At 31.1% G+C, this 22,140-nt stretch overlaps 2 protein-coding genes across 2 annotated transcripts; one reads left to right on the forward strand and one right to left on the reverse strand.

The window, feature by feature from the left end:
* Positions 1-584: 584 nt before the first annotated feature.
* Positions 585-10,643, reverse strand: LOC134699069 (toll-like receptor 13). The gene is made up of 2 exons (XM_063560756.1): positions 10,598-10,643; positions 585-3,098 (listed from the first exon to the last, which is right to left on the reverse strand). The coding sequence occupies exon 2, from the start codon at positions 3,075-3,077 to the stop codon at positions 870-872; it is 2,208 nt and encodes a 735-aa protein (XP_063416826.1). The 5' UTR covers positions 3,078-3,098; positions 10,598-10,643; the 3' UTR covers positions 585-869.
* Positions 10,644-14,565: 3,922 nt separating this feature from the next.
* LOC134698869 (large ribosomal subunit protein mL41-like) lies at positions 14,566-18,989 on the forward strand. Its single transcript, XM_063560543.1, has 3 exons — positions 14,566-14,798; positions 16,647-16,747; positions 18,778-18,989. Exons 1-3 carry the CDS (start codon positions 14,576-14,578, stop codon positions 18,952-18,954), a joined length of 501 nt encoding a protein of 166 aa, XP_063416613.1. The 5' UTR covers positions 14,566-14,575; the 3' UTR covers positions 18,955-18,989.
* The last annotated feature ends 3,151 nt before the right edge of the window (positions 18,990-22,140 follow it).

Here is a 22,140-nt window from a genome sequence, read left to right on the forward strand (position 1 = left end):
TTGGTTTTGTTGGCATCTGTTTTTGGTAGGATTAATGGAAATAGTTTCTTAATGCTAACAGCATACGTAGACTTCCTACGTTAAGATAGTCGGTAAGATAAATTCGTAACATAGTGTGCTAGTGACGTAATACGGTATATTTGGGGTCAGTAAATTCCATATGGGGATTCGAGCTTCGCTCTCACCCTATATGAAATTTACTGACCCCATATATACCGTATTAGGTCACTAGCACACTATGTAACTAATAGTATCAACATCATCAAAGTTAATAATCGTATGATAAAATACTGAATAATAAAACAGAATAAAACTAGTCTATGGAAAGATTGCAATAAAAGATTATGAAGATTATCATAATAAAAAAAAATATTATAAGATTAAAGACATCAAAAGGTCAAAAGGTCTGTCATGCAGTTCCAGGTCCACAACCCCCAACAATGATTGTTAGGGTGTAGACTTTCCAAGTAATCAAGTCAAGGATAAGTAAAAAAAACATCTACAAAATAATAAAAAGTTCAAACAATGTTGGTTATTTTAATTGAAAACCAACAAACAACATCATAATGTAGAACCAGGAAACATTCAGTTTAACCGTAAGTGATAAGTGTCAATTATTTCATAGTTACGCTCCTTGAATATACTTGAGGTTAAGTGCTTTAAACTTTGCTAATTCCTTCTATTTTTTTCTTTTCTATGTCAGTTAGTGCAGATACAATTCACTTTTTCATATCTTTTGACCTTTACTGTTTTTTAGTCATTCATATTTTTCCACTATGAATATTTAGATTTATTTACTTTGAAGATTAGTATTTTTTTTACATTTTGTATTTCGAAAATACATTCATGAGTACATGTTTGTCCAAGAATTATGCATAAATAGCGTCATTGATTTTTTCCCAGAAAAATGCATTGGCTATTTCGTTGTTTTGATATTGAATATATGACTGTTTCTGAATATGTTCATACAAATGGAGAGGCAAATCTTTCGATGATAATTTCTCATTGAACACAAGAACAAGGATGTTTTTCCCGTTTCTGGAATGAGTACTTTCCATTTTTGCCATATTTAGCTCAAACATACAAAAATCAGACTTTAAAAAAGATCTAGTTATGATACATATTGTTTTACGACTGGTTTGGATTGCTCGTATAATGTTGTTTGTTATATCGTGACCTGGCATGAAATCTCTTTCATGAATACACAGCTTTAAGTTTCTGTCTTGTTCCAGATTTTTGATGCAATCATTAATAACGAACATTCGATCTTCATCAGAGTACGATATGAATGCATCATAATCATATTCACTCAAGTCATCATCCTTATTCTGTATAGAAGTATATTTCATTTTAGCTGTATAGTACAGATAACGGAGTTTCCATCTTTTATAGATAACTACAGCTGAGGAAAGGATCATAGCTGTGATAATGCCAAAAACAGTCAATGACACACTTAGGGTCAACTTAAAAGTATGCTTTGTGTTTGGTTTGAGTTTAAAACACTCTTGTTCAAGATACATTATAACTTTTTCAAATGAATTGGCTTTTGATCTGGTTCCATTTTCATAAGTGCATTGGTATTGAGAAAAATTTATAAAATGTTGCCGAGTTTGCAACATCCATTTTAAAGATGAAACTGTGTAGCATGTGCATATAAGTGGGTTGTTACAAAGATCAATTTTTGTTTTGTTGTTTTTCTTAAGAAGTATATCAAGATTTTTCATGAAGATTCCATTAAAGAATTCAATTTTGTTGTTTGTGAGATTTAAAATTTGTAAGTTTTCTAAATTAGAAGGATCAAAACTGATATTTGAAAGACTATTAAAACTTAAATCAATATGTTTAAGATAAGGCTGACCTTTAAATATGTCTGTATTGAGCTGGTATATTTGATTATGGGACAGATATATGTTTTCAAGTTTACTTGTTTGGGTTATCAAATAACTATTGTTTTCCAAGTGATGTCTTAGTCTGTTATGTTTTAAATCTAGTGTTACAACAGAGGAAATATTTAAAGATATCCAAGTTAAGTTATTCCCTGTCAAATTAAGAATTTGAAGACTTGTTGGTGCATGAAATACTGATTGTGTAGGAACACACATTTTGTTTAAATCCAAGATATTTGTTAAATGTAATTGACGAACAGATCTGCTCAAACATTCATTCAATATGTCCCATACACAGTATAAAAATAATTCACGTTTGTAATCATCAGGCAAGAAATTTTGTATTATAAGAATTTCAATGGGTGAAAAATATAGTTCATGAATAAAATTAGGACCAAGTTGTTGGTGTTCAAAACTTTCTTCACCAAATTGAGGACCATGATGATAATCAATTTGTAACAATTTTAAGTTATCTAGTTTTGAAATTGTAAAATTATTAATTATAACAGATTGAAAATGGAAGATGTATAAATGTGTTAAGTTAGGTGTATATTGAAAGCAGTTCATAGTTAAATATAGGTATTCATTACCTTCACCATATAAATAGAGTGAATACAGGTGAGTAAGGTTACGGTACTCTTTTCCTAAATTTAGTAGCATAGAAATTGATGCAGATTTTGGTAAATCCACCTTAAAAATTTCCAGGTTTGTTAAATATGCAACTGCTTCTTCTGGAAAATAAGATAAATGTGCATTGTTTTCAATTGAAAGTAGTTTCAGTGATTTCAGTGGCTGAAAACTACTGGTGGTTTCATAATGCCTGTAATCCAGCTCGTTATTATTGAGTCTGAGTTGCTGCAGTTTCTCGAGTCCATCAAAAGCATCTCCAGATATATAAGATAGCCTGTTGTAGGATAAATCCAGCACTGTAAGATTTGTCATATGTCTTAAATCTTTATTCCTTATTATATAAATACTGTTGTGTTGCAAGTTCAGAGAAAACGCGTTCGATGGCACTTGTGGAATACCAGAAAATATTAAGTTAACTAAACCCTTGTTTGAACAATCAACAAAGAGCTCTCCTCTTTTTAAATTTTCTTTACACGAGTATTCAATCCCCTTTGCATATAAAAAGTAACTGCATAACACAAATAACATCAGTATGAAGTTGCACAGTAGAGTGTATTCCATGATGTTCTGCCAAGCTGTTTTCTGTAAAATATAGATTAATATACATGCAGCTTATTCCATTGTATAGAGTGCATTTATTATAAATAGAAAATAAAAATACGAGTATTTCAAATTCATAGATATGATACATATTTAGCTCATTCATCGGCTGTTGCAAATATTTTCATAGACCTGTTCCTACGATGCCTACGAATACACTGTCCCCTCTTTATAAATATTCACATGTACAGTACATGCATTATAACACAGTTGACTCAATATTCCAGTATACGTTGTCTAAAAACATTCTGAAGAAACTACTTAAATAGCTTAAACCAAGTTCACATGCTTGATGCTAGATTATAGGTTGCACTCCTAGATGCATAGATTCAACGAAAAAACCTTAGAATTCAGTAAGATTTAAATCATGCTCTTTTGTGCAGATATTTAATATTCTTAGATATTTTGTTTCGTTTACAATCTGGTTCCCAGTTATGATCTCAGAGTCTATTTTTCATCTCATACAGACACAACTTTGGAATTTTACCAGTATACATACCCATGGATATATGGCTAATTGATTCCGAGGAAGACCATCAGTGAAGGAAGGAGTAGTACAGAATTTTAGTATAAGTTTAACCTTAGGAAGTTTTAAAAAGTAAAAACATAAAAAATACTCCGAGGAAAATTCAAAAAGGAAAATCAAAAATCAAAAGGCAAAATCAAAAGTCCAAACACATCAAACGAATGGATAACAACTGTCATATTCCTGACTTGGTACAGGCATTTTCTAATGTAAAAAATGGTGGATTGAACCTGGTTTTATAGCTAACTAAACCTCTCACTTGTATGACAGTCGCGTCAAATTCCATTACATTGTCAACGATGTATGAACAAAACAAACATACTCAATCAGTAAAAATGTCAAAAATAGGGGTACAGCAGTCAATATTGTGTTATCATCTTAATAACACCATAAAAACAACAAATGTAACGAAGAAGCACAAAAAGGCATACATCAAATTTAACATACTCATTTTGCTTTTCTTAACGACTTAATTTATCTATGTAAAGTCTACCCGTGAAGGATAGAAAGTTTTCAGTACTGGTGTAAAATTGTGCGTTTAAAATTCGCACAGGTAGAACAAAAAATAATTTTGTCGTTCAAAGTATGACGGCATACATACATGCAGAGTCACGTAAAGTAGATATAACAAAAAACAGACTGAACATAAAGTATTAATAATAAATAAAATAATTGTGTGGTTCAAAGTATGACGGGATACATAAGTACAGTTTCACGTCAAATGTATATCATAAAAAAAACCAGACTTAACAGAAAAAAGTAGTATAATTGAATAAAATAGTTTTGTCATTCATAGTATGTCAAGATCCATAAGTAAAAGTAATATTAATAAATGAAATATTTTTTTCGTTCAAAGTATGATGTTTTACATAACCACAGAGTCACTTCAAAAGAATATCTAAAAAAACTTACTTAACAGTACAAGTAATATTGATAAAGACAAATAAAAGAATACTATAACACGTTATCAAGATGATAACCAACGTTAGTATGCAAAATCTATACTTCAAGACCATCTTGTATCATTTGTGAAGTTGATACGGAATATTTATCAACAAGTTCTGGGAATCTTCCGATGAACCTTTTTTTCAAAAACAAAAAGGACGAGACGTTCTTTGACATGCCCCTGGTTCATCAACTTTCTGCTCAGACACTGGTGAAGTTTTACAAAGTCTGGATAGGAGCTGCAAGCTCTTGAATACCTAATAAGTTGGGAAATGTATATTCCATATGCAGGTGAAGTTGGTATATTACTACTAAGGTGGGGGAAATTGATAATTTCAAAATTAAAATCGTCTCGTTTGTCATAGATTCTGGTACTGAGATGACTGTGTATGTCAAATTCGAGGTATAAGTCTAAAAATGAGGCGGAGGAAGCCGTGTCTGTGGTCTCTTTACTTTCTAGTTCTGGTGGGTATATTAATGGATCCCAATCAGAAAAAGTTCGGATTGTTTTAAAATGGAAAGAACATCATCAATATATCTGAAAGTAAAATTAAATAACCTGGCTTCTTTGATCTTCTTGTTTCTGACAAGCGTCTGAAGGAACTCCGATTCATATGAAAATAAGAAGAGGTCGGCAAGGAGAGGCGCACAGTTCGTTCCCATAGGAATGCCGAAAATTTGTTGAAAAAGTCTACCTCCAAATTCAACAAATATGTTGTCAATAAGAAACTCCAGCATACTGATCACTTGTTCCTCTGTGTAGTATGTTTTACCCTTTTGTTCCTTATTAACAAAATATGCCTTATGGTATCCCAAAGTGTGAAATTTATAGCATATGCTACCATTTTTATGATGAAAAGCATTGTGGATTATTTCTTTTAGAGGTTTTTTCAATTTCACATGGGGAATGGTTGTATACAAGGTTGAAGGATCTAAAGTTTTGATAGAACTAATTTCAGAAAAAGACCGAGATTTAAAATTGTCTAGAAGTTCTTTAGAATTTTTAAGAATACCACTACGCGAGTAAACAGTTTCACAGTATTTCTGAAGACACTCTTTCACTGCGGACATAATTTTAGTCAATGAAATGGACAATTCGTAAGTGGAACATGAAGATGAGCCAGCAACATACCGTTGGTTGTACGGAATTTTATGAAGCTTTGGTATCCAATACAAACATTGATTTGGTGTTCAATGCTACGTTTATTGAAGCCATGAGAACTTATGATTTGCTAAAATCTCATTCTTGTCAAATGATATGTCTTTGTATGTGGGATTATCTGAGTGCTTCTTTATATCCAATTATTTTATAAGACATTCGTAGTAATACGATTTACATACAAAGACAATATTATTTGAAGCTTTGTCCGCAGGAACAACAACATACTTATCATGAAGAGATGATAGACATTTCATGGCCTCTTTGTCCTTGAAAACGGACTTTGGTCGATCGTTCACACAGTTTTTCAACTTGCGAATGCGACGTTTTATTAGAGACTTGATAGTTTTAACCCATTCTGTCAAAGTATCCAGTTCAACTTCTTTTTGCTTATCCCATGCTCTGCTCTGGCGTAGTCCTCAATGGAATCCATAATTATTTAGAAGTTATGGTTTCAATTGATTTGTTGGAGTTCCCTAAACTTAGGACCATGATAAATCACCTTTCGGAGATTTCCATGTTGAATTATGTTTAGATTCCCAGTTATAACATGACCAGAGGGGCTGTAATTACAATTGAATCATTATAGCAACGGCCCTTTTTCCGACGTAGTCGGTATAGTTTCGGTTTGTGCACTTTGAACTTAAGGACGCTTAACTATGGCAACAGAATACGCATGCTCAAAAATCCTTTCTGTGATTGGACAAAATTCTGTCATGGTGGGTGATTTGGTTGTGTTTGAAAAAAAGTCTAGAAAATTATATCGATATGGAAAGCAAGTGAAAAACTATAAATATTGGAACTAGATCTTACAAAGATTTATATTTTTTTATTAAAATAATTGTTTCTCCAATAGCTCTTTGCATCCAGGCCATGACAGCTGTTTATTCGGGACAATTATATGATTTTTAATGTAAACTTTGTTGTACGCATTTACATGACTTTTAGAACGCACCTACGCATTGAGATTTACGCGGGGTTTTGGTGAATGTAAAACAGAAAGATACTACTTATACTACCAATAGTTTCTAGCTTTGTTAACCATGTCATTGAATTAAGTTTAATGTAAACAGTAGTAAATGTATATTTGTTTATTGTTATTTGCACTGGTTTTTTTTTTGACAAATAAAATTTTTAGGTGTCAGCACAATATTCTTATATATTATTGCCATTATATAACCAGACTTAGTAAATAATTCCTTGTAGTTACATTCAGATGGAGATTTTATTAAAGAGGTCCTGCATCCTTAAGACATTGTGCTTCTGAAGGTTATCGAAATGCTATTTTAAACATATACTCAAATTTAAATACGTCGGATATCTTTTTTCAAAGATAGTTCTTGTTGTAATTATAATCCAGCAAGTGATAATATCAACCTATTAATATACTTAATTTGAATTTCTCCCCCTTTTCATATATCATGAAGCATGAAATAGTGACCTGTTCCAGCAGCTCATCCTTACCACTCATTACATTAGAAGTGCCCCCCTCCCCGAGAGTAAACATTTCTGGGTCATAAACATATATCTTGGGTATTTCAGAGCACCATTATTTTTTTATTTGGTGCTTCTGTAGAATATTGTGGAAATTTGGTGTTACATGGCTACTATAGCTTGTACACAGGTTGAAAAAGGGGGAATAATTGAATGATTATTTATCAGGGATGGTTATTTACTTATATGCAATAAAATGTTATTTCAATTTTTTTCTATGGTTCTAGACATGATAAAACCTTTTACATAAATTTGTAAGATCCTCTAAGATAGATTGTTCAGCTGATCTGTAAAAATTCCATCTTCGTGCCTTATATATCATTTATATGACAGTTCTTGTCCATTCGTTTTCGTTTCGTTTTGTTATTTGATTTTGTCATGTGATTATGAACTTTCTGAATTGATTTTCCTCTAAGTTCAGTATTTTTGTGATTTTACTTTTTACTGTGTTACGACACTAGATAAAATTTACGATAAAAGGTAACACCCGGTCACCGAAGGTTTATTATTTTAGAGCATAGGTGGTCGAGTGGTCTAGCGCGTCGGGCGTAAGAACAGAAAATTTGCGGAAGCAAATTTACAGATCTAACATTGTAGTGCTGATATTTAGACGAATTATATGTATATATGTTACAGTGAATTTGTATAGAATTCCTGATTTTTCAGGGAATATGTAGAATCACTAAAATCATTAGTAATTACATATAATCCCTGAAAATGACCAGTGATTTTACAATATCACTGAGCGGTTGCTTCCTCGAATGCCAACATTTTATATGTTACCTATTCCTTTAACGCCAACAAAAATAATCGAATAGATATCTATTCAATACTATTAGTATTTAACTGTTAAAATATTAGTGTACTTGATAAAACAGCAGATTTTGGGCTTAAAATCATTATGAATTGTAAAGATATAAACAAAAATTAAACACATTTTTTACTTTTTATTGAAAAAAAAGATATTTTGGGTATAGGCATGTTTATTCACCTAAGACATAGGTTATTAGAAATATTATTTTTGGTTAAATATTATTTTTTTCAAAATCAAAAGTTATTTAATTCCATATCATTTTATATAAAAATTGAGAAGGGAAATAGGGAAATGTGTCAAAGCGACAACAACCCGACCTTAGAGCTGAAAACATACTAAATAAGTTAATATGAACTATTTAAACGAATTGTTTAAACTGGCTCCATTTGTTTGCACATGTTCTCAGTTAGGGATCTAAGTGTTTCTCTGTTCTTGTTTCTATATTAGACCGTTGATTTCACCCTTTGAATGTTTCAACACTAGACATTTATAATGCCCTTCATAGGTTGCTGTTCGGTGTGAGCTATTGTTCTGCTCAAAAGATTGTACTTTGACCTATAATGGTTTACTTTTACAAATTGTGACTTTGGTGGAGGGTTTTCTTATTGGGATTCATACCACATCTACTTATATCTATATATGAAATTTACAATTGAAAACTTTATTAATAAACTTTCAAAATCACTAAAAAATAATTAAGTAAAAATGATAACTCTCTAACACAAAAATCACTTTCAAGAAATTCCATCGAGTATTATAAGAGGATGTTACAGCACACACAACTATAGAATATTGACAACCACTAAAGAGTATATTGAAGAATTTGTGCAAATTTGAATTCCTGACAATATTCAGTTGTTTACTTTTATTTAGCGATAACTTTACATGTATGATTTGTTTATTAAAAGCCAGCGTCAAATGGGTATCTTTGTTTTATTTATAAATTCAGAGCATGTTATTTGTGGTACATGTTAAACAAATGGCGAAGAAGATTATAGAGCATCTGTTTTATTCATATGAACAAGAAATTCAAACAGAGAGAACTTACGCATCTAAATGTATAGAAACACTAAAGATTGACAATAAGAACAAAATTTTAGAGGGAGCTGGCTTTCGGTGTAATATTTTCATAGCAATTCCATAGGGTAAAAAGGGAAAGGGAATCCCCAAAAAACATAATTATAATTGTTCACCAAAAGTCTGATAAAGGATATCGCCTGGCCAAAAATGTATGCGAGGTTTCAATGAACACTTTATTTCTCTTAGGCAGGTCATAAAATATGATTCGATATGTGAAAGAAAATGTTTTCTAAAATGTGCATATTGTGGTAAAAACAGATGTGAAGCATATCATTTTTGATATTTTGTGCTTAACATTCTACAGTTGATGTTTATACAGTGTAATGCTGTTTTAATATGATTTTATAGCATAAATTATTTGACTTTTATTTATTTTCTTAATAAATAAAACTATTTCTTCATTTCAGTTATTATGTATAATTCCTGACGTTTTTTTCTAGTGATTATACATAATCCCTAAAAATTTTAGTGATTATACTAAAATTTTTAGTGATTATACTAAACATTTTAGTGATTATAATATACATCTATCTTATTTGTCGTGGTTCAAAATAAAAAGCTGAATATTATGTAAATTAGGAAAATGGCGTACGTGTGTACTCGTTACGTAATTCTATTTCACCTGGGATATGCTATTGACACACGATTCCTTATTTTTACACGGGACTTCTATATATATTTTAATAAATTGTTGAGAAAGAGGATCATTCATATTTAATAAACATTGATAATCATCACGCACAGTTTATCATTTCTGTCGTGTCCTTGTTTGTGAAGTAAATGATAATCATAACGATCACATTTGGATAAACACATAACAAAAACATCTTAGGCAAAATATAATATCAGATTCATAATATAAACAAGACAACAAGAAAAAATATGTTTTATTTGACTATAAAAGATCGTTTTTATTAATAAAATGAAACATTTCTGTACTGAAGTTTTCTTAAACTTCGTAATAGCGCAACTTCCGGCTTCATTTCCTGTCAATAAAAATATAATATATTAGATTGTACATTGTTTTCACACATTTTTCAAGAATATTCCTATCCAATTAGCCGATATATTCTAAAAACCGATATTCGATTATCCGATGTAATTTGACTGAAATGTATAGGAAATGGTTCGGTGTTTTGAAATAATATTACAATAGCCGATATATTCGTTTAACCGATATCCGATTAGGTGGAGTCTACTGTAATCCCTAAACTGGACAGTGATTCTACATAATCACTGATTATACAAATTCACTGTAACATATATATATATATTTATGAAAAAAACTATTGTTATAACATATATCAGGCGGAAAACTATAAAAAAATCTGTTAATGCAGGTTTTCATTAAAATTTAAAAAAAAAAAAGGGATCATTGCTCATTTTAGTCTATTGAAGCTATACATATGTCATGTTTTTGTTTTTATGCAAACAGTTATTTTAAATTAAATTTACAAACTTACTGTTTATTGAAACACCAACATCACAAGTGAGCTGCAAGTAGGAAGACAATAATCTTGTTTTTCTTTCATGTGTGTAATGTCATGCAAGTGATTTAGGAAACAGGAAAACATATTACGAGCTTTGGCCTATTTTGTGGTTTTAAACCGTGTCCTATAGAGACAGTTAATTTACCAGTCTGCTTTAGAATTAGACAACTACAGAATATATATAACTTATAACCAAATATAGATATAGGAAGATGTGGTGTGTTTACATTAATCAAATACTAGTAACTTAAAATAATATATAATTTCTTATTTTAAATAAAACACCATATTACAAAGAAATATATGTCAAATAAACTAACGCTCATTTTCTAAAATTTAGCTTTGATCTTTTTTTTTTATATATATATTTTGATATCACGCTACTCATTAATATGAGTTTTTGTCAGTCGAGATGAAGAGAATGTATGACGTCATGAGCCTAATTAAGTCATTGACATTGTGTAGCAAAATAAAGATAAGTAGATTATCAATGGTCTTTCAATCTTCCATGAAGCACCCTCTTGTTTGAAAAACTGAAAGTTTGGTATTTTCTCCAGGCTTTCTGTCTGACTTCATGAAAAGTGCTTAAAGTGGCGTTAAAAACCAATCAATCAATATCACTTATAACTATCGATTATCTATAATTCCAAGTTTATGTTTCACGTGAAATGTCACATTGAAAAATTTATGAAACCGGATTAAACTTTTATATTGAAAATTTAAATCAAAACTTGAAAGATTTTCAACCATTTTACAAAAAAAATAGTTCAATCAAAATTCATCTATACACAGCTTAGTACTTTAGTACAAGTAATCTTGATGTACAGTTCCAAAGATGCATATCAAATGTAATTCTATAAAGAAGTATAAACTGTATAGCTGTAGAGTTGTAAAGAAACGGTTCGTCTGTAAAGCTTGAATGTGAGTCTCGCCATTTTTACCTTAAGTTTACTAAGATATGCTCCTTTATAAAAGAAAAAAAAAATGCTGAAATTTTCGTTTCCCTTCTCTTACTAAGGTTTGCCTCAACCAAATGTTATCAATCTTATATACAATGCTTATTACCATAAAAAAAAACACATCAAGAATAAGTGTGAATTTACCACAAATGTTGAATTTTCATGGCTAAGTCTGTGTCTTAGATTTCATGTGCAACAATGTCAGCTATGATTGATGCACGGAATTATTTCATGGTGTGTGTACATGTCTGTCTGGCTAGGTCTATCTGGCCTAGAAATGTTATTCCTGCATCGTTATTCGCTGACGGCTTAAAATCTATACCTAGTTTTGTCTATTTTACAATCCAAATGGCAGAAAACTCCATCAATCGAAGTAAAACCAATCTAGACATTGCCATGAAAAATTACTTTGGAGATCATCTTCATACCTTTGGGAAAGCTGTTGATGTATTTATACACATGTGGAAAACAAATTTAATAAAAAAAAAGGGGACGGACGATCTATTGCAGAATAGCAATGAATTACAATAACAGAATTGTATGTCTATTAAAATACTGGAGTCAAACCAGGGTCTGTCTGATCAAGCATTATTTTCAGGAAGATTTTCAACCCAGGATAAAGGAAGATTCCCACCATATGTCTCCATTCGAAAGCAATGATCTTTAAAAAAAAAGGGAGGGGTACTGGCTCCCGTGCATCCGCAACTGCATGTAATATAAAATCAAAACTGCTTCCAAACTTTGTTGTTGTGTTCCATCGACGACGATGGCTTCATATATTGTATAAGCATTGGCTAGGCAGATTATTTGAACTACGCCTTAAGTCATGGTTCATCAACTTTTGATTTTTTTATGAAAAAAAAAAGGCGTGGAATGATTGCCAATGAGACGACTCTCCTCAAAGAACAAATGAAACAGAAATAACAACTAACTATCACCGTTCGGCCTTTAAAAAATGCATAGTTTACACTGAGTGGTCTCCGGTCTTTGGGTTGTTATCTCTTTGACATATTCCCTATTTCCATTTTCAATCTTAATATGTTTAGTTCTGATATTTAAATTTACTGTCGAAATTTCATGTTCAGGCGAGACACCTCTCTGTGTCAACAGTGTATCTTTACTAGAACTTCAAGTAGTAGCAGCCGTGAAGATTGTCTCGAACATTTTATAAAAACCTCGACTGAAAAGTGTGTTTTGATTTTTAAGATATTTTCGGGTATTTACAACAACTTATATGATGATGCAATACCTCCAGAAGCACCGTCATACACCTGCATATATAGTTGAAACACTCGTTGTACAAGTTTGATTCTATATTATTATGATGATGGTCGGTCTGTCTGTCTGGTAATGGTAGTTCTCAGAAAAATGAGTCTGAAAAGGGGTTTATACAGAGATTTTTGCGGCTTGCAAGTGGCAGATCACGAGGATTAGTTTTTTTGTAAGAAAATAGAGGACTCTCCCTCCTATAGCTGAAGTGCTAGCAGGAATGTGTATGATAGAATGTAGATGGATTAAATGTGTTGCTCATTGCCATCTATCATTTTAGATTTTTTAATAATTTTCTCAAAAAGGCCGCGGCTTCTATGCCCCTGCAAGAATACTAAATTGTGTGTTAAAGTTATTGTGATATTTGCAATGTCGCTTTTTTTCTAAGGTCAGCTTAGTTATTTTTTTATTTTAATGCAATCTAACTAAATTAAATCATTGAATTGATCCTGTTTTATTATGTCGCGCATCTAGAATCGAAGTTTGTCTACTACACCGTTCAGTCGTCTAATACACCACTGGCATGTTTCAGAATCATATTTTCTAATATTGCATCATCATTTGCAAGATTTTGAAGATTTACAGTTATATATTAAAAATTTGAACTGGTCAGGTCCAACTCACTTTCTAAACTTGAAGAAACTTAAATAAATGAAGTCGATCAGGATATATTTGCCACTGGTGATCACTGGTTAATTATTAATAATAAGCAATCAAACAGTCCACATGTCTAAATAGATATCGTAAATATCAGGTGGTGCTATGCAGGTTGTTAGATTTTTGTAAGAATAAGTTAAGATATATCTAAAGTTAATTTAATATCAACCAAGAATATTACCTCTATAGTTTACAGAGACGGACATTACTGATAATCCAGTGGTAGTATACATTGGAAAAATACATCGTTTCCTTAATTGGCTCGATGGTCATCAATGAATATATCTTTCCCAGCCACAGTTCACAGATTTTCTTATTCATGGGTATACAGATAATCAAAAGTTTTCGCCGTTTCCCTGCTGAACCACAATCTTTAGCAATATGTGTAGTTGTAGTTACACATCTTAATCAGAGCTAATTTCAGTTTATACTTTAATTTATTATGAACGATATTCTTCCCTCCCGATGATGCACATGATGCAGTTGAAATATATAAAACTGATATCCTGAATTAATATGTTTATTATTTAAGGTTATTAACAGTTCTAATACCATGAATAAATCACAATTGTAGTTGTCTTAAATTACAATAGTGCGGATATTGCAAAATTCGTATCATATATACCCCTTTTAAAAGGATAGGGAAAATATTATTTATTTCTATTTGTTTGTATCATTCGAGTCAGTTAAATTTGCTTCAAACCGAATACGAGTACTTTATTTCTTAAAAACTTCAATTACATATAGTTATAGAGAACATACATATGATAAATATAACTATATTAAAGGTACAATTTTTACAAGGCTAGCATGCCGGTGTGAACAATAAAATCGGAAATTAACTTGGAGGACTGACTTTCACATTTATGTACAAAATGTTCCCTTACAATTTGTGTTCTTTGAATAAACTATTTAATACCCCCTATATTTTGGTCGATATTTTTTGTAGAAAGAGTTCCGAAAACCGATTAATATGGTGCGTTGGGTGAGTGATCCAACCCTTACTGATCAATCTAGTTCCATCCGGAACTTTAGCATTCCGGGATAGCTCAGGATACTATAATTTATGAACAGTTATCTCCCATGCTATCGTAAAATGATATCGAAAGTCTTTGCTAGAAATTGCACATTGATATCTTCAAGACATTTCTCATCTGGAGGGTGTTTATGTTATCGAAGGAAACAAGATCTGCAGCCGTTTGACCCTAAATTCCCAATCACTGGTAAACATGTCAACGAGACGAGAAAAGGAGGCAGCAAAGTAATGCAAGAAAAACTGGCCTTACATGGTATGCCAATAATTTTGATATTGGCTTTAAACCTTGTTATCCAAAATCTTTCAGTTGAAGCTAGGACCACCATTCATGTTTATGTATAACGAAAATCAATGTCATCTTAAAACAAATAGAAATATATGCATTTTTAACCCAGAGAGCATTATTTCTATATACAAAAATTATACACCTTATCGCTATTAGCCTACTCGGCCGGCCGACCAGGCCACTTGACCTTTTGACGCATACAACAATCACTTTTCCATTGTGGCGTCAGATATTTTGTTTTATGACGTCAACATTTTATGGGAACCTGTGTGATATCCAGTAATGGCGGACAAATAGCAATAAGGTGTATTGAACCTAGGACCTCTGTTACAAGGTAGGGCATTTACGAGGGTAGTAATGCCCTTTACCGTCAGACATCAAACAATCATTTTTGGCTACCATAAGTGTCAAATTGATTAAAATTGACTGTGATTTGTCAAAATATTCTAATGTGATTCCTAAAATATCCTTATTGCAATTGAATTTAGTCAGAGGTCTCAAATAATTAACGTACATTTGTAACTGTTTAAAAATAAAGCGTTATTTTTGGGAAAAAAATTAAGTGATAAGTCAAAATCATTCCATTTTTTTGTTGTCAAAGAAAGTGCATATCCAATCACCATGCACTAAAAATTCTGTTAATGTCTATCATAACACTTACTAAGGGACGACATCAAAAGATCGATGTACATGTAGGATAAAAAAACTTAAATCAAATAATTTGGGGTGGGGGTTGAAATTCTGCAAGTTTTGTATATCTAAAATCGATTTCTACATATATCCTATTGGTAAATCAATTTTTCCCAAATTAAGTTAAGGGGGAGGGTCAGTAATTTTATCCTGTACATTGAACTTTTGATGTCGTCCCTAAGGGAAAAAATCCTGTCACACATTATTAAATTTTAATCATAATGCAGGTATTTTCATCTGATTTAGTAAAATTTGGAAAACATCTCTATTTCATGTATTTAGAAGTGATCTTGTAACAAAAAGGGGTTTCCTACTAAAGCCCAAATTAAGAGCATGATTTGATGAAATACATTCTAGATATAAAATTTCATTTTTTTTTATGAATTTAGTGACCTCAATGTTAATGTTGTATATGTGCTTACATTGACACTTGTAATTGTTTGGCTCAATTAATTGCCTAAAATTGCTTATCTTTCTGAAGATTGGCATAAAAGGTTGAAATGTGGAAAGAAATTATGTACACATGCCAGTAACACAGCTATTAAATCTTTCTGTTGACAATTATCCACAGATGCAAAAAGTGTGTTACATGTATATTATTTCTTCACTCAACACAGTTTTTTTTTGGATATATTTAAAGAGTGAGGCTTGCTGTCAGAGCTTTTTAAATGTTAAGAGTGAAGAAATATCGTATATATACAAGTTATAGTGGTGGAATCTGTTTCTCAAATGAATTTTTATACTTGAACTTTGCAGAAAGTTGTGTTCTTTATACATGACGTCATCAGACATGATCACCTTTTTCATGATGTCACAATAGGAAAATTCAGAAGAAACCAAGAAAATTTGACAAAATGTTTAAATTTCGACCAATCATTTGCCTAGAACAGATATATTTAGCTAGTAAGAAATATTTTTCTCACATTGATGAAGTTTTATCAGATTTCCTCTTTATTTTTTTTATAAATGCTACTAAATCTGTTAAAAATAATTGTCTATAAAACTATGTGTAGCCTCACTATCCACTAGAACATGTAGGTAACCTGAAATCTGAGAGTCATATATCTTCAGATGTAGAAATCTCTTGTGCATTTAATAAATTGTCATGTCCATTATATTTTGCAGTTGTGCAACCCACAGGATATGTAGATAGGAAAACTTACAGATTCAAAAATAAGAAAGAAATGATACCAGAATTTATAGTTCCTGATCTTACTGATTTTAAGGTATGAATGGGTGTATTATTAGAATAAGAATATCTGTAGGAAAATCTTAAAATAACTATGCCAAACAAAACATTATTAAAATTTGTATCCACACACAAATGAGGAAAAGTTTATTCTAATATGACAACCTATTATCGTCAACCAGTATAATCACAGTAAATTTACTTTTAGCGCAAGCACATAAAGACACAAAACTGGCTGTTCAACTTTACACTCAACTTAATTATACTACCATGTATTCTCAATTTTCAACATCAAAACTCACAGTTTACATAGGCCATAATTCAGATACAATATAGGTATCTCTATTTTAAAGCAAAATTAGTAAATAATATGGCAAGCCGTTTTATTATTTATTTGAATTTCAAGATATCTCCTTTAATATATAAGATATCTTATATAATATATAAGATATCTCCTTTAATATATAAGATATCTTATATAATATATAAGATATCTTATATAATATATAAGATATCTTATATATTAAAGGAGATATCTATATAATATATAAGATATCTCCTTTAATATATAAGATATCTTATATAATTTCATTTTTATAAGATATCTCATATATTATATAAGATATCTCTTAAAGTTGATAAGCATACCCGTAGCCAGGGGGGGTTCGGGGGTTCGTCCGAACCCCCCCTTGAAAACTAATAAGCACTGTTAAAGTCGATGTTCTGTTCGAATTGTGACTGTTAAAGTGGAGTTTGTGAGTCAAACGAACCCCCTTTTGGAAATTCCTGGCTACGGGCCTGATAAGATATCTTATATAGTTTATAAGATATCTTATATAGTTTATAAGATATCTTATATAGTTTATAAGATATCTTATATACTTAATAAGATATCTTATATACTTAATAAGATATCTTATATACTTAATAAGATATCTTATAAAGTATATGATATATCTTATAAACAACTTTTATAAAAGATATCTTATAAACAACTTTTATATAAGATATCTTATATAGTTTATAAGATATCTTATATAGTTTATAAGAAATCTCATATAGTTTATATGATATCTTACAATGTATATAGTTTATGAGATTTCTTATAAACTATATAAGATATCTGATAAACTATATAAGATATAAGAGAATAAAATATAACCACAAGATCTTAATATACATCATAAAATTAATATTTTAAGAGTCCCCTGTCCTCAGTTCAATTGACTATTTTACCTGAATGTATGAAATCGTGTTGAGTATATTTGTTATTTTATCTATGTCATTTAAATTTATAAAGTGGATACTCTCATTTATTTAAAAATCAAAATAAACTTTTCTTTTATTATGGTCGATTACATCATTTATTTTTGTAAATATTCCTCACACACAGTGAAAGGGAAAGTGCCCATATACATTTGACCAACAAACTTGAACCCATAAAAAATCATGATGAAAAATTACCACCAAGCATCTATGTATTTTGCTGAAAAAAGAATTTAAACCCCAAGTTTCAAACAAAGTAGAACTGTTTTGATATCTGACACTAAGCTATGGAAGTGTGTTCTTAAAAGCAGCAATTGAAACCAAACAATTATAAAGGTTCAAAGTGTTATTTAAGACAGTGTATAAGTGTTGAAGAAATGAGGAAACCTCTTATACCTAAAATCATCAAAGTAATTCAGAAAAAAATTGGTTAATGAATAATGATACAGTACAATGTACAATGAGTGCATTTGAAAGTTCAACTTTTTCTGTACAATGTATGTATCAATTGTATTTTCAATAAAGATTCGAACTTTTAAGAATAAAGGAGGACTTTTGAGTATTCTTGGTCAAAGGTCTTGGACCTGCTATTAGTTGGGAAATTCTACTTCAATTCAATATAAAGACATGCACAAGTATTTTAAAAGTAAAATCATGCCTACTGTTACTGAGTCCCCAGATTATTTGAATGAAAGATAGACTTTAATAACACATTGAGTCATAGCATTATAACAATTGATCTATTATAATTTTTCAGCTAATTCTAGACACTTAATTATTTATTCATAATTTATTTTGCAGCTTGGTCCTTATGTACCCTACAAATGTCCCACTGTAGAATCAGAGCCAACAACTCCAGAACAGTTATTTGAGGCATTGTATGTTGACAAAGTATTAGAGGAATTTAAAGAAGGAAAAATTACACCAGATATGGATTTAGAGGACATTCAAAACTTAAAGTCATTGAAAAGATCATAGCTTAATATATTGTATATAAATTTAAATGAAATAAGCCTTTTCTTTCATTTTTGTCTAGCCTCAGACTTTAGTCGAAAAAGCGAAACTAAGAGATCCTACATTCCATCGTTGTCGGTGTCCACAAATATTCACTCTGTGGTTAAAAGTTTTTGAAATTTAGATAACTTTCTTAAACTATACTGGATTTCTACCAAACTTGGACAGAAGCTTGTGTATGATCACAAGATAATATCCAGAAGTAAATTTTGTAAAAATAAAATTCAATTTTTTCCCTATTTTTCCTTATAAATGGACTTAGTTTTTTCTGCAGGGAAACAGTACATTCACTCTGTGGTTAAAGTTTTTAGAATTTTAATAACTTTCTCAAACAACATGTTAAACTATCCTGGATTTGTACCAAACTTTGACAGAAGCTTATTTATGATCTTATGATAAGATAGTATCCAGAAGTAAATTTTGTCATTTTTTCTGTATTTTACTTTTAAATGGACTTAGATTTTCTTCCAGTCTTAACATTACATACAGTCTGCAGTTAAAGTTTTCAAAACATTTATTAGATTCATTAACTATCCTAGATGTTTACCAAACTTGGACAGAAGCTTCTTACAATCATAAGATAGTATCAAGATGAATATTTTTGTTGATTTTTTTCCTCATTTTTGTTAAACCAGCGATTTACAGCAAAATTAGGCAAGACACTGGGTTCCTCGGAACCCTTACAAATTTTTACAAGATATAAAGTGATTGTTTATAAAATTGAGAATGGAAATGGGGAATGTGTCAAAGAGACAACAACCCGACCAAATAAAAAACAACAGCAGAAGGTTACCAACAGGTAATTATGCATTTTTTCATGAGACTAGAGAAAGACCCAAAATATCCCTGTTTTAGAATTTCAATGTGCTTGCAAGAATAGAATAAAATGCTTCTATTTTGTACTAAATTTTTGAATTTGTCTAAATATAAGTAAAAACACTCTAACACAAATTAATAATACAAAAAGATACGCAGGGGCATGCAAACCCTTAAGTTGAAGAAATAAACACAATGGCCAAAAGAGGAAGACAAAAAGAAAATCAATATTCTAGAAAATACAATACAGAAATAATGAACATAACCCACATTGAAACTAAAGTGAATTCAGGTACTAGTATTTTGGACAGGGAAAACAATTAAATCCTGTTACAAAAGTTGCCATATTTCTTATGACAAGAATATTCCTGTAATAAGTCATACTTGTTGATAATGTGATAATAAAGGAAATGGCTTTAACAAATATATGGTCACCTTAATAAAATTCACCTTTTCAAAATTTAAAGGTCTATGGGGAATCTTATTGTTGGTACTAACAGCAAATTGCTCCTTTGTAAGCAGGAAGCCTCAATCATAGACATTAACATATCCATCTAGACTTTGGTATAGCTGTCCAAGAGTTATTGGTTTCTGTTCAAACAGCTCATTTTCTGTTGATACTCGGATCAATTCAGATCTTGTCCTGATGTTTAAACGCTTAAGTAAACATAACTAAATTGATGCATATGTGATGAATGGAAGGACTGGTGTTTAGCAGTCCTTCGGCAAATATAACATGCAGGACGAGATGTGAATACGAACATGAACCCAGCTCTTTGTCATACTATGTCTTCATTTGGGCAGATGAAAGGTAGGTTACTAAGTCCGATGCTCTCTGAGGTAAAGGCTAAAGGCTTATTTTACATACAAGCTAAAAGTAAGACGACACACTGTAGCAATTTTTTTATTCCGTTAAAACTACGAATTCCAGCACCCATAAGTACATGTATAAAGTGTAGCGGGGTTGCTTCCCCTCAATACAGATAGAACATATAAAGCCAGTTTTAATCAACCGAGCTAGGGAATCGATTCTTTGGCTCAGTGGGTTAACGCACTGACTGTCGCCCAGACGACCGGGGTTCGAATTCGGGTGGTGATGATATGAATTTGTAGAGTAGATACGTGTTCTCCGGTTACAATAGGTTGGTTGCCTTTCTCGTAGTACTGATGCTTTAGTTGCTTACGTCACTTATGTCAACTCTAGACATATTTTCTCTTTCAACGCCTAGATGTACAGCTGTCGGTTACAATACAATCTCTTATTTGTTCATGGTGAAATTCCGTTGTTGTTAAATTCAACAGCAGATGTTTTACTTATACCGCACTGTTTTACGCACGTATTATCCTCTAGGTTGTCAATCATGTCATGTAGGTTTTTTTACCAGACATGTACATCATGTGCTTCTGTTGGTGTATTGCAGTTAAGTCCAATACAGCTTCTAAAGTATTGGGCCTCTTATGAGATCCAAAATTGGATGGATTAAAACTGCTACTAATTTCTCCTATTTTCATTATTTAACCCGTTTGCACAGCTCCTCAATAATGGCCCATGAATTTAGAATCAAACCATTACAATATAACGACGTCAAAGACCTTCTAGCTTTCAAAGATGAATAAGATGACCACGTACATTGTACATATTGAACCAAAATTCTTGAACAATATCTAATATTTTCACATCGACAGATCTAATGCAAAGTTCTCTATTGTTCTAATATCCGTAGATTCATCATTCATGACCGTTTTGCCTCGTGTACCTTTTTGATAATTTCATCTTTAATTTACATTCCACATACGTTTAGCAGTTTATTTTGAATGTCTGCACTTGTGTATTGTGTACTATAGGGGCATTACCCATGTATTTGAGAATGGGCAGGTCATTTAATTCCCATAATAAGAAACGGAGTAAATTACCGTCTATATTTTTTTCCCTTAGTCCACTTGTGTCCCTGAAAAGGAATATTCTGTTGACCTTAACTACTACAGTGTCTTTTATTCGTAATTAAATTCATCATAGATACCAGGACTAAATTAAGTATATACGCCAGACGCTCGTTTCGTCTACAAAAGACTCATCAGTGACGCTCGAATCTAAAAAAGTTGAAAAGGCAAAATAAAGTACAAAGTTGGAGAGCATTATAAACCAAACTTCCTAAAAGTTATAGTATTTCTCTTCTTCTTTTCATAACTTTTTGAGATAGAAAGATATACATCTTTTTCTTCTTGTAGAAACTATTTGTTTGTATATTTATTTGTTGACTTTTGATTGGTTTTTGACTCGTTGTGGGATAGTTGTATTCCTCCTTGGACCCCAAGGCATTTTTCCAATCGTTA

This window comes from Mytilus trossulus, unplaced genomic scaffold (assembly GCF_036588685.1).
Source record: "Mytilus trossulus isolate FHL-02 unplaced genomic scaffold, PNRI_Mtr1.1.1.hap1 h1tg000024l__unscaffolded, whole genome shotgun sequence".
Lineage (NCBI taxonomy): Eukaryota > Metazoa > Mollusca > Bivalvia > Mytilida > Mytilidae > Mytilus > Mytilus trossulus.

Bases quoted from the DNA above. Each gene is read 5' to 3' on its own strand.
- LOC134698869 (XM_063560543.1), top strand. From the start codon at position 14,576: ATGAACAGTTATCTCCCATGCTATCGTAAAATGATATCGAAAGTCTTT. The intron at 14,799-16,646 runs GTATGCCAATAA...TATATTTTGCAG, and splicing joins AGAAAAACTGGCCTTACATG to TTGTGCAACCCACAGGATAT. The intron at 16,748-18,777 runs GTATGAATGGGT...TTTATTTTGCAG, and splicing joins CTGATCTTACTGATTTTAAG to CTTGGTCCTTATGTACCCTA.
- LOC134699069 (XM_063560756.1), bottom strand. From the start codon at position 3,077: ATGGAATACACTCTACTGTGCAACTTCATACTGATGTTATTTGTGTTA.